Raw genomic sequence first — 12,992 nt, 5'->3', positions numbered from 1 at the left:
AAACAACCTCTGAATGTCTCTTGCCATGTAAACCCAATGGAGTTGCTTTAAGTCAACAACAAAAATATTGTTTAATTTAAAATTCTGAAGAATATTTTGGAAGGTCCAATGAATTATGGAGGCTAGTTTACCTTGCATCATTTCTAACTTAATTGATCACTATTTCTTGCACTTTCAGAGCTTTAGAGATCACTCCGGTGAAGTGCTCAGAGTGTGTGGTGAAGTGCTCAGAACATTATGTTAGGAAAATCTGGGTTCAGAATCTCACTTAAGAATGTTGCTGGGTGATTCTGTGCCAATCCTGTGCCTCACTGTAACCTAAGCCATAGAGGAGTTGCGAAGATAAACCAGAAAACAGCATGCCACCTTGAACTGATAATCTCCTTGCAGGAAAGAAGGGGCAAAAATTTGGTAGATAGCTTTCCTTATAAGTTAGCATTGCTACCCATCCCAAGATGCTCAATGCCAATGAGCAATAATCATGTGTCCAAGCCAACACAATCAGTTTCCCTGCTGACAAAGGATTTGAACCTGGGTCACTTATGGCCATGTTCACCCATCATGGCTGCAAGTGCCAGGAAAGAGCCAAATAGTCACTGATTTCCCTTCACCTTCCCAACTCAGATATGTGGTCTTTCTTTAGTTATCCAGTTCAAAGAGCTCAGACATTTTCAGATGAGCATTTCTAGTTTAGGGCAGATTGTCAATTAGAGGTAGTTTAGGCTTAATGTTATACTCGTGGTTCAGCCCATGATCACTGCCTAGAAAATACACCAACATTTTGCAACCAGAAAGGAGAATGTCATGGTTCTGTGAAAGTGGAGCTGGAATTTGCAGAGAAGATTTATGCCCTTACTGCATTAGGAATATGTTCACACTGAAGCTTGTTACTTTAGAAAAGGAATGGAAGCTCTTTATTGACAGAAATGATAGAGTACCAGTTTCTTGCTAGGTGTCTAAGCTGGGATGAAGAGAGATCGAGAAGAGCAGAGGTGGCCAAATTGTGGCTCTCCAGATGTCCATGAACTACCAATCTCATGAGCCCCTGCCAGCACTGACAGGGGCTCATGGGAATTGTGGTCCATGAACATCTGGAGAACCGCAGTTTGGCCACCCCTGGTATAGAATATGTCCAGCCCCTTACTGGGGGCAGAGAGAGAGAGAGAGACAGAGAGAGAGAGAGACAGAGAGAGAGAGAGAGATAACCAGACTGAAGGAATTCCTAAAAGAGACAGCAGCAAAGTGGAATAAAGAAAAGGTACAGGAAGCACCATATCTATCCTTACTGAGTGTACCACCCTCCTGTGAAGTCCTGATGCGTGTGCTAGCATTAAACAGCATTGCACAGGCCATGCCTTCCAACCATAACAAACTGTGGGACTCCTAGGATAAGTTTCTGCTGCAATAGCAAACTGGCCAATTGTAATCCCATTTTGTACAGTTATTGTGTTGCGAGCACAACATCCTGGCTGGACATCTTGTTTCAGCACAATGTCTTGGAGAGAGGGATCTCACACATGTCACAGAATTAGTTGTCCCCATCTGAAGCACTTAATTTGTTCTCATTGCACTCACAGGATCTAGTCATAGGACAGCCAATGGGATGAGCACATAAATAATTTGGGAAGTCTGGCCATATGCCCACCGCCTGCACTGTCACATATAAACAAGTGCTTTGTTCTTTGTTCTTTTTAAAGCTTGCATTTTAGCTCCAGAATTATGTAACCTCGCAGCCGTTTAATTCTAATGTACGAACGAACAGCAATTACTCAAAGAGTCTTTGAGACAGAAGGAGACAGTAAGTGTTGTATTCCTCCAGTATTCATGTCTGCTGTTGCCAGAATGCAGCTACTGATTCCTAGGAACTCAACTTTTCAAGTAAGGCAAGGGTTTCTCTGATTTATTCCCTGTGTAAGTGCCATATGATTTCAAATGATTTTGAGTTTTTTTTTTTTGCTATTTGGAAACTTCAAAGAAAAACATAGATCTGTGAATAAGGATATGCTGTTATTTTTACAGGCATAAGCTCTCAAGAGGAGAAAGGATTGCTCTGTAGATCCTAACATGTGGTTGTAGTAACTAGCAAGCTTTTGCATACAGAAGTCTATATGCATGCATTCTTAAATGCATAGTTTTGGTGGAATTTATTCCTATCTCCCCTGCAGAGCTCCACAATGCAAACTAGAGTTAGTAGAACCAAGCATCTACTCATGGACCTGATCCAACAAGCATTGTGCCGATTGCCCTTTTTGGAGATTACAATATTTTTTCTTCTTCTAGAAACTAAAGATCCTTATTCACAATTTATTTTAACCATTAATAGAAATGTAATTTAATTGAGATGTCATAGAGAAAGCAGTTAGAAAACTTTTAAACTTTGTTGGACAGTTTTTAATTTTTTTAAAAAAAGAACAGATTAATGTGTATGTCAAGTAGACAGTAGTATGCAGCCATGGATCCATTGCTTGGATATCTGCAGTGTAAGGACTATGCTTGCACTGATTTCTACAGTGCATTTTAAAGGCCACAGATGCTTATAGTGAAGCACCCCCATATGACAGAGATGCATTAGCCATATTCGCAGCTATGGGAAATGTTTAAATATTATCAAGCGTGAGAGAAAGAACTACATTTGCAGTGTTGTAAACTACCACACAACATTTTTAGATAGTAGGCTAAATAGGTTTGTTTAATATTTGTATTTAAAGCAATTTAGGTTTCAAGATTCCCCCCTCCCCATTTTAGATCCATGTCCTTGAAGTATATAAGCTGAATATAGCGAAGGAATACAAGTCATGCTTGTTCCTGGCAGCTGTGCTGTGGGTAGGCATTGTTTGCCCCCAAAATGCAAGTCATCCACCATGTAAGTATTGTTTTTCAATAAGTTAAATAATCTAAGGTAAAGAACAAACATCAGATATATTAACATAATGGATATTTACAGAATGACTGGCAAGCAGAGTCAAATATATACAGACAGTTAACACAGACTTGTTTTTTGCCAGTCTGAACCCTTTGAAATTAGATTGGAAAAACTCTACATATGATTGCTCTGTAAATATTATCAGCTTCAGCAGGGGGTGGTGCAGTGGGTAAAGAGCAGCAACCTCTAATCCAGAGAACCAGGTTTGATTCCCCACTCCTCCACATGCTGCTAGCTGGGTGGCCTGGGGCTAGTCATAATTCTTTTACAGCTTTTCTCGCAAAGCAATTCTCTTAGAACTCTCTCAGTCCCACCTACCTCACAGGGTATCTGTTGTGAGGAAAGGAAAGGTGTTTTGGAAGCTGTTTTGGGACTCATTTGGGTAGTGAAAAGTGGGGTATCAAAAACCATTCATCTTCAAATCTGCAGTAGTATTTTAAGCTGAGTTATACTCTTTTAAATCTATTCAAGATGAACAGAAACATAGCTTCTTCCTGGAGACTAGGCACCTGTCACCGAACGTCCCAGTTTTACTCTAAAATGTGTGAGTGGTGTACTATGCCATATGCTGCCTCCTGCCATGTCAATGTTTCCTCAGACTATTGAATTAGACAGTCACAGTGTGGTTTTTCAAAGTGCCATTAATTTTCATATTACACCTGGAAAGTTGGAAAGTTGTAATGATAAGCTGAAAGGCAACTGAAAAACAGAAAAGCGTTTAAGGGTCTTCCTTCCAAACAGATGCATGCCAGTGCCTTAAGGATGTCAAAGACAGAGAGGACTGTGGTCATGAGGGCATCACTGCAGAGCAATGCATGGGAAAAGGATGCTGCTTTGATGCAACAGAGCCTGGGGTGCCCTGGTGTTTTCATCCTTCTGGAGAGAGAGGTAATGGGCAAGCTGGTCTATGTGCATCGGGAAAGGCAGGAAAGTCATCCAGCTTGTGCTGTAATATTACTTTGCCCAAACTTTCTAGATGATACTTGTTGTTTGCAAAGGGAATTAGTGGATTGCTGGGAGCAAAAATAATTTAAAGAACAACAGAATCTTGTAGAATCAACCTTAACAAAAGCTCAGCTTTTATTGTGATTTTACAGAATAATATGCAAATGAGAACAATTTCAATAAGAAGGGAGATGATGACAAGCATAAAACAACAGCAGCAGCAACAAAAAGATTCTTTCTTGAATCTGCCTAAATTACACAAACAGATTGGATGTGCTTATGCAGCATGATAGCCTATTCCTAAGTAGTTCAAGAGTCCAAGCATTCTTAAAGCAGAGGAATAACCAGATTGCCACTTCTAATACTACTTTCACAAAACTACAGGTCATTGAAATGATGGGGCAGTGTTAGGAGAGTACTATCTCTCTGTAGGAGCATATCAAAGCACTGGGACACCATTCTGAGAATTCGCATTACAACTATTTAAAAAGTCTCAATGCTTCAGGGTTTTTAAAATAATAATAATAATAATAATAATAATAATAATAATAATAATAATAATAATAATAATAATAATAATAATAATAATAATAATAATGCAAGGCAAAAACTGGAGGGCAGGGGATTGTTGAAATCAACAGGAAGGCAGAGGCTTTTCAGATGACCTCTGGCATCTCTTAATTAAAAAGCACCCCAAAGGATCATAGTGTTGTGGACAGGGGCATATGGTTGGGTGGAAAGCTCAGAATGACAAAGGAGATCAGAATCGTGCTTCACCTGTCTCCTGATCCCTTCAGCTGGATAAGCTAGGGATAGAATATGGGACTTTGTGCATACTAAGCTCTACCTCTGAGCCTCAGGCCCACCTCAGTTGTGGTGGGGCTACTATAATGAATGTGACATTCCACATGAATTCATTCCATTGTGCAAAAAGTCTTGTCACCTGCTCCAGTTGCATCTAAAAACCTGAAAGGGCTGAACTATGTGATGTGATATTGACATGATATTGGAATATGCAAGATCTGCAGTGTGCAAGACTGAACAGCATATGAAGAGTATTCTGTAGGGGGCATTGGAGTAAATGTCTATTGAGCATAGTTAGATTAAGAACTTCCCGGTGTTTTTCAAATAATATCGCCCAGTGTCTTGTCTGGCTCATTTGGAGACTTCGTGCTCCTTTCAGCACACTTCCCCCCTGCTCACCTCCAGAACCAATAGACTATATGAACACAGAAGACAGTTAGCTAGCCCTTTCTCTCCTCTCTTACCTACAAGGTTGTTTCTCTTCTTTAAAAAAAACTATTTTATTCTTTTAAGCTTCCTGGTGCTTTAGCCTTCTTTGCATATTCAAATTCTGCCAACACAGGGAAGCCACATGGATCAGCCTAAGGCATTTCTATTTCAGATAGCTTTTGATGGGTAGAATTTAAGCTAGTAGAAGGCGGTGTCTTGGAAGGTTTGACTCTGGAATTCACCATGATGTTGTCATTCTTAGCTGAGACTGTTTATTACAACTGTTTCCAAAGTTTCACTTCAGTATGCAGAGAAAATGATCAAATCACAAGAAAGAACGGAATGTGGATATCCTGGTATAACCTACAAGAGGTGCCGAAGAATTGGATGCTGTTATGATAGAAAGGCTTCTGATGAACCCAAGTGCTTCCACCCTCCGGTAAATGATGGTAATGGCTTTATATTGAATTGATGTTCTTTGATTTTTCCAAGGATCCATGAAAAAGTCACCTGGCAATGGGTGATCATGCTCCCAGAATTGCTAATACAAGTATACTGATATGACAAAGGCAGCAGAGAATACAACACTTTCTTCTTGACTACAGACACAGATGCTGAGGACAGGTGGACTTGGGGGTGGGTTTCCCTTCCTCCTCCTACTCCTTAAGAGAGCACAAAGCAGGAATGTACAAAGCTCCCTTATATTGAATCAGACCATTTGCCTAGCAAGGTCAGTACTGTCTACTCAGACTGGCTGTGGCTCTCCAAGGTCTCTGGTCTTTCACATCATCTACTGCCTGGTCCTTTTAACAGGGATTGGGCTGGGGACTTTGGGCCTATCTTTAAAGGCAGATCATGGTAAGCTCATAAACTTCCCTCCTGTGCTGTTGGTTTAGAATTTTGATAGATTGGAGTTCCCGGCATCTTTTGAGTTCCAAACAACCAGATGAGTACTTCTATTGGTGTGGTAGAAATAATCAAGCTCAGTTTAAGAATTCATAGGGCTCATAGCACCAGAGCCTGTTTAAGGATTTGCAGGACCCTAGCAGAGCACAACTGGTGCTGTTATGTGTGCCATGCAGCTTGTGCTGATAGGAAGTTGGTGGGAGTGCCAATGGGTGGCCAGGGGTACAGTGGGTCGTGCCACATGAGATTTGGGTGTGAGGGCCGTTGCTGCAAGAGGTCATGACTCTGGCACCTCTGGGGGAAGGCATTACATGGGGACCCTGGAACTGTGGGGCTTATAGCCCATACTACATGTGTTATCTGGATAAACCGCTACTGGAAATAATGTGTGAACCAAGGCTCAAAATACAAGAGTAGAGCACAGTTCTATGGTCAAAAATTAGATTTCCCCCCTAAACAGTAGTCTATAACAAGCATCTTTATAGTCTGTGCATTATAATCAGGTGCTTGGAGGTGCAAAGCTGGAAAACTTACCAGGAATGTCAAAAGGCTGAAGAGTCCTGACATCTTGGTTCACAATGCCTAAGGACAGAAGCTGCCTGACCTTTTGCCTTTGATGTTCAGGGCGAAAGCTTAAACAATCAGCTATGGGGACTATTTGCCTATCCAGTGAATCAGTACTGATCATGAATAATGACTTTATTATCAATTAAAATACCACATACTAAACTACATAATACTTTCACTTTGTTGATATCCCATGTTGGTAAATACGTTGTGCTAACTGTTAACGGTAATGCCTGGGGAAGGCACTGGCAAACCACCCCGTATTGAGTCTGCCATGAAAACGCTGGAGGGCGTCACCCCAAGAGTCAGACAGGGGATACCTTTACCTTTTAACTGTTAGTAGTGTTTGCGGTGTGGTCTGCAGAAGGAGGCCCCTGAGATTATGTTTTGCCTCAGGCGACTTTCTCTGTGGCCCTGCCTATAATGCTTACCACTGGTAAGGAAAACAGAAAGTCTGTTGAAATTATGGATGTTCGTAATACGGCTCACGCTTCCAAACAGTGTCCCGGCATTGTGTTATGGACAGGAGTGCAAGAAAAGAATGTGGACACCCAGGCATCACTGCAGAGGAATGCCAAGAAAGAAGATGTTGTTTCAATTCATACGTTGCTAGTACTCGATGGTGCTTTCACCCTCTACCTGACACAGGTAATACCAAAGTGATGATATGTCTAAAAGCAAGAAGGTCAGGCAGATATGCAGGTTATTAGAACCAATGACTACAAGAAGTGCTTTCAGAAACCAGGAATGAGAATAAGAGCCTCCGGGGAGGGCGGTATAGAAATATAATAAAAAAAATAAAAAAAATAAAGAGGCCCTGTAATGTCCTGTTTAGAAAAGAAGAGATGGTGTTGTTTTTTTTTTTTAATACCTTGCTTTTCATTACCCAAAGAAGTTCCAAAGTGGCTTACAATCACCATTCCATTTCTCTTCAGTCACCCTATGAGGTAAGTGGGGCTTAGAGACCTCTCAGAGAAACTGCCCTGTGAGAATAGCAATCAGAGAACTGTGATGGCTGCATGTGAAGTAGTGGAGACTCAACCCAGTTCTCTAGATTAGAGTCCATCACTCTTAACTATGACACTATCTTGTACTTAATCAATGATATGATTTACTGAACTGCATTATAAGATTTATTAAATCTGTGATTTATTCTTCCCATTAAAATAGAATTAGGTGATTTGACCATTTGAGTAGTGCAATTATATTTTATTATTCTGACACAGCACATAGCAGGGTTTTGTAAGATAGCTCCTTGCCCAGAAGAGCATATAATCCAAAATGGCAGCAAAAAAGACAACAGAGGGAAGGTGGGATAGAGACTGCAAGGACAGCAACATATCTTCTGCTACTGGAGTTTGGTGTAGCTTCAAAAATAGTCATAAAGGCCTGTGCTGGGAACATAAAACTGACAACTAAACAATGCCTGTCACCTTGTGATGAGCATGAGCCCTCTGATATTTCAAATCTGAACACTGCTGAAAGGGAGGAATGGAACGAATAAAACATTATGGTTGATTTCAGAGGGAAACCACTCCGCAGGTAGGTAATACTTCTGTGGAATGTAGTGATACTTACAGAGCCATCCCATGCAGAGTTACGTGCTTCAGAGTTCAGTGAAGTGATGTATCTCTACTGTCTGAGGTGGGACCTTCTTCCAAACTTACTCAGACCACAGGAGGTGGCCATGACCCCAGTCTCTGGGCTGCCAACTGCTCCTATGGCTGCCACAATGGAAAGAAAGCTGGCATTGCCAGGTCAGGCAATGAATGGCCCCGATGCATCACCAAGTGACATCTATTCTACATTGAAGAACACTGGGTAATCGTTAGAGGGCATCACCCCAAGGGTCAGACATGACCTGGTGCTTGCACAGGGGATATCTTTACCTTTTACCTTTACCAGTGTGTCATCAACACCTACCAGATCTCTCATTCTGCCTTTGAATACCCAGAGAGTCCCCAAATATATGAAGATGCCTCTTTTGCCTGGGGTTGGCCTGGTTTCGGTGCTCCTGCATCTGGGGTATTCAATTAGATATATTGATGGGTTTGATTCGCTCTAGTGACCAGTGAAATTAAATGAAGCACTGGGGGTCAAAAAGGTACAGATGAGCAATACAAATTAACCCTGAAAATGAGGCCTTACTCACAGTAGCATAATATTTTTAAAAACCTCTTGCTTGCTCTTGTAGAAGCTTGGCTACCCAATTCAGACAGCACTTTTGCTTTTCTCCTTGTTTTAAGGGCCTGCTCAGCAGTGTGCCATGCCACCAAGAGAAAGGGTGCAATGTGGGCCTTCTGGCATCACTGCTGATGGATGTTTGGAGAAAGGATGCTGCTATGAACATTTCCAGTATGCCAAAAAGGTTCCCTGGTGCTTTGAACCTCTAGCAAAGCAAGGCAATTTTTCAGTATGAAGAATCAAGAGAAAGACATTTATGCTGGCTGAAGAACAGGCTTTGTGGAATGAAGGGATGGCAAATTTCCTCCTCAGAGGTCTCTTCCTCTGGCACTCATTCTAGTATTTGCATATGATCACATGAAATGATAACTTGCATGTTATGTTTTCTATTAAATTATTCAGTTTGTGGGGGCTGTCTGATTATTGGCCTCTCCTTCTGCATTGTGAGCTTCATGAAATCTGTGATTTATTCATCCCATAAATGTATTTTTTTTCTTGCTAACTCCTGAGGTGGGAAGCACTTTAACATCTATACCAGTAATATAAATAGATGCATCCATATGAGTGATACCAAGTGGTACATCAATGGTCACATCAGCTATGAGCTCCATGGCTGAGATTACACTGCTGTACATTAACCATGGTGAAAATGCATGGCTACAATTGCTTTAGAAAGAAAAGGGACTGTGGACCACTTCATATGACCAAATGGATAGATTCAGATTTGGAACTGTGTCAGTCTACGTGAAATTCAACCTACAATGGCTTTAGGCACATGGTAGAACAATGATGAGGTAAAAATGTCGGCTTACAAGCAGCTTTGAAAGAATGAAGCAACACAATACAAAGGGTGCCATGAAGACATCAGCATGAGAAAGAACGGCCGTGAGTCAGCGGCAGCCATGGTTGCCACGGCGAGGGGGCGGGCAAAGGGACGCAAAGGCGTCTGCCCGGCTTGAGTCGGGACATGCCGGCCAGCGCGTCCCGATGACGAGGCAAGGGGCAGGCCTCGGGCGCTGTACTTAAGCGCCACGAGGCAGGAATCTCGCCCCTTTGCCTCTGGAAGAGCCGGAGGACAGTCACCCACCGTCCCGCCCAGACGTTTGCGTTTTTTCGTCACAACTGCGGAATGGGGGCACGAGGTGGAGCAGTTTGACCAGGGACCAGTTTGCGTACTGGAGCCTGGGGTTGGGGGTCTCAATAAGAGACCGGCTAACACCGAGTGCGGCCTTACCCGGCTGGGAAGGTCAGGGGCTCGGGGCCAGGAGGTAGGGATGGTTGTATGCGGTGGACGCCTGATAACCATTAACCGGCCTCCTCCCAGGGGAGGGCATTCAAGGGGCAAGGGAGCCTTCCCTCCGGCTGGGAGGAAGGAGGACCCAGGGCGCCCATTGAGCCGGACTGCTGCATGGGGATCACTCCTCACCTCGTGCCAAGCCAACCCGAGTTAGGGGGCAGTTAATAAAGTTGTGGCCTTTGTTACGCCAAGTACAGGTGTTGCGTCTTCATTGGCCACTTACCATTCTGCCAGGCAACTGATCAAAGATGGGAACCTTAGTTTTGTGATGTCTTTGTGCTGTGTGCTATATGGACCATTAGAGGGCAGAAGTGAAATGCAACACTTTTGTCTGTATATCATTCATAGAGAATGGTAGGATTGCTATTAGAGGCACAGAGATTGTTAGTTTTACCATGTGTAATTTACATATTTGTCACTGGTATATTTATCCAATATACTGTATGAGTGGTGAGCATGCCTTCTTTTCAGAATTGTTTTTCCACTCCAATATATGAGGGTATTAAGAGAACAAACAGGAAAACATTCACTGTTGCTTGTCAGTCATATAATCACTGTGTTCTAGGAAATCATTTATTGTCATTTTTAAGTAGGGGAAATGTCTTTACAGTTGTTTCAGCATTAGATCCCATTATTAGGTTTTTCTTTGAAATTAGAGATTCCCTCAGATCCCACATATTGAAATATTTACTCCAAGAAGGTAATGTGAAATAATGTGGGTGATTTAAGAATCAAAAGTATTAAATGGTTCAACTATAGCAAGAATAATTCCTAATGCCACAGTACAATAATTAGAAGATTGTACCCTTTTCCTTCACATCAGTTAGCTAGCTCCCTGCATCTTGACCACGGATATGATGCCATTCACCTGCTTGTAAGCTTCAATGTGAAAGAATATTAAGACATACTTAATGTTAAGCACATCAGACAGGACAGGGAGTTTGCTGTTCCACTAGTATTCCTGGGATTTAGAGAAGTAGCTATAGGCATCTCTCAAAAGCAGCATTTGCTAAATCTATACGTTTCACTTGTGTGTATTTCACACATTGCTTTTAAAATGCCAGTTATCTACACAGTTGCTTTCTCTAGCCCAGGCTCTTCGTGAAATATAAAGAACTCTAGTGAAAATAACATTTCAAAAAGATGCTCCATTCCCAAAAAGGGAGTGACATTTTTTCATTTACTCATTTACAGATGTGATTACCACAGATATAGGAGATGAGAGGCACATTACAGGCTCTTGGTCTGCATTTAGCTGACTTTATACTTGGTTTTCCCTCTTTTTTATTTCCAAGAAATTGCCCAATGTGACGGACAGTGTAGTCCATATGTAGCCCCTAACTGCCGAGCAAATAACTGGTAAGGATAATGTTAACTGCAGTCTGAGCCTAAAGTCTTACTTCATTTGTGGCCTATATATTGGGCTGCTTACAACTTAAATCTTATAATCCTTCTAAGAATAAAACTATTGCTGTTCTTTTTAATCCTGCTTCAAGTGTGTTGACAGAAAAGAAATTTTAATCACACCCTAGGGAACCCACTGTTCTACAACATTTGAAACAAGGTCTTATGTGCTCTACATAGACTATCACCTCAGAGTAGGAAGAGGAAGAAGGTCTAGCACTTTGTGCCTAAACTACCCTGAAATTATAGTGGGCAGTCACATCCACCCACACCCCATATACCTCTGTAAGAATATTCTGGTGGGCTGCATGGGGTTGGGAGACATTTTAGAAGATTCTATGGCAGCCACTCAGATTCTCCTTGCTATCAGGATTTTTCAAAAAGACCACATGCCTTATGGAGCATCCCCAAAGATCACTTGCAGGCAATTCCTATCAGTTGATTAAATTCAGGACAATGTCCTATGATTACACAACGTGATATTTGCTTCTATAAAAAAGGAATTATGTGGCAAATATGCTTTGTTTAAGAAAATGCATCTGTTATGGGCATTCTCTCATGTGGCCTTTTTCCATGCTCTGTTCTGCACATGATCTATTATTCTGCATAGAGATAGTGCATGTTCTTATGCGGTCTGCTGCCAAATTTTACATTGCCACTGGTGACAGTGTACCATACAGTTCTATCTAGGAAGGTGTACATATAGTTGTAGGAAAACCCCAAGTGGAGCAGATATACTGCACATGGGTAATTTTTGAGGTGGGGGGGGGGACCTAAGGCTACCTTGTGCAACGGCAAATCACAACAGGTTTCAAGTACAGCTATCTACTTAAATATAAGGTCCATCTTCAGAATCAATGCCCAGTTGTGGAGGGCATGAACTTGCTTCCTGGAAGAACCTGACTTGTGCCTTGAAACTGATGTCCATGTGCCTTTGAACTAATGTCTGCCTTGCCCCAATATCAAAGGACAGAATCATATATTGGCTTCAAACTAGACTTCTTTGAAATGCTGTCATGTGACCATGGATTGAATCAGTCCTTTGTCCTGTGACTTCATTATTATAGGACTTTGCATTACTCAGAATATTATTTTTCCCAAATAGCTTGAGGAAAGCATAAACAGTGCTTTGACTGCCAAGTATTCTGGAAGACTGTTGTAACGCTGTAGATTGTGCTACTAAGATTCTGCATTTGGTAGCTTAGGTTTGATGTAGCAGCTTTTGCTCTGCTTTTTATTTTAAAAAATAAAGATCTATCAACTCTGCTTTCCTTATGTTGTACAGTTAGATGATAGTTACCAATGTTAATAAACTCAATGTACCTTGATTATTTTTAATTGTATGGCTCTTTGTTCCTTTTATTATATTTACTAGAAATTAGCCTGCTGTATAAAAAATACAGCGGGTGCTAGTGGGCAGTGGGTGGGTGTGGGAGTTACACCCCACTGGGCCCCTCCCCCCTGCTGGGAAGGAGAGAGGGAAGGAAGGCAGGAAGGCAGGCATAGAGAAAGGGAGAGAGAGAGAGAGAGAGA

The 12,992-nt window shown here is 41.8% G+C and overlaps 2 protein-coding genes across 3 annotated transcripts in view; both read left to right on the top strand.

The window, feature by feature from the left end:
• LOC143840824 (uncharacterized) overlaps nt 1–12,992 on the top strand; it is a 41,406-nt gene that overhangs the window by 14,536 nt on the left and 13,878 nt on the right. The window lies entirely within an intron of this gene.
• On the top strand, nt 1,775–9,166 carry LOC143839968 (uncharacterized). 2 transcript variants are annotated; one of them, XM_077342779.1, is made up of 6 exons: nt 1,775–1,878; nt 2,746–2,863; nt 3,665–3,811; nt 5,395–5,550; nt 7,076–7,222; nt 8,821–9,166. In XM_077342779.1, the coding sequence occupies exons 1-6, from the start codon at nt 1,825–1,827 to the stop codon at nt 8,991–8,993; spliced, it is 795 nt and encodes a 264-aa protein (XP_077198894.1). In that variant the 5' UTR covers nt 1,775–1,824; the 3' UTR covers nt 8,994–9,166. The 2 variants fall into 2 exon arrangements, with proteins under 2 accessions (XP_077198894.1, XP_077198895.1); XM_077342780.1 differs by lacking the exon at nt 3,665–3,811.

The sequence above is a fragment of the Paroedura picta genome, chromosome 6 (assembly GCF_049243985.1).
Source record: "Paroedura picta isolate Pp20150507F chromosome 6, Ppicta_v3.0, whole genome shotgun sequence".
Lineage (NCBI taxonomy): Eukaryota > Metazoa > Chordata > Lepidosauria > Squamata > Gekkonidae > Paroedura > Paroedura picta.
This window is presented reverse-complemented; position numbering and strand designations above follow the sequence as displayed.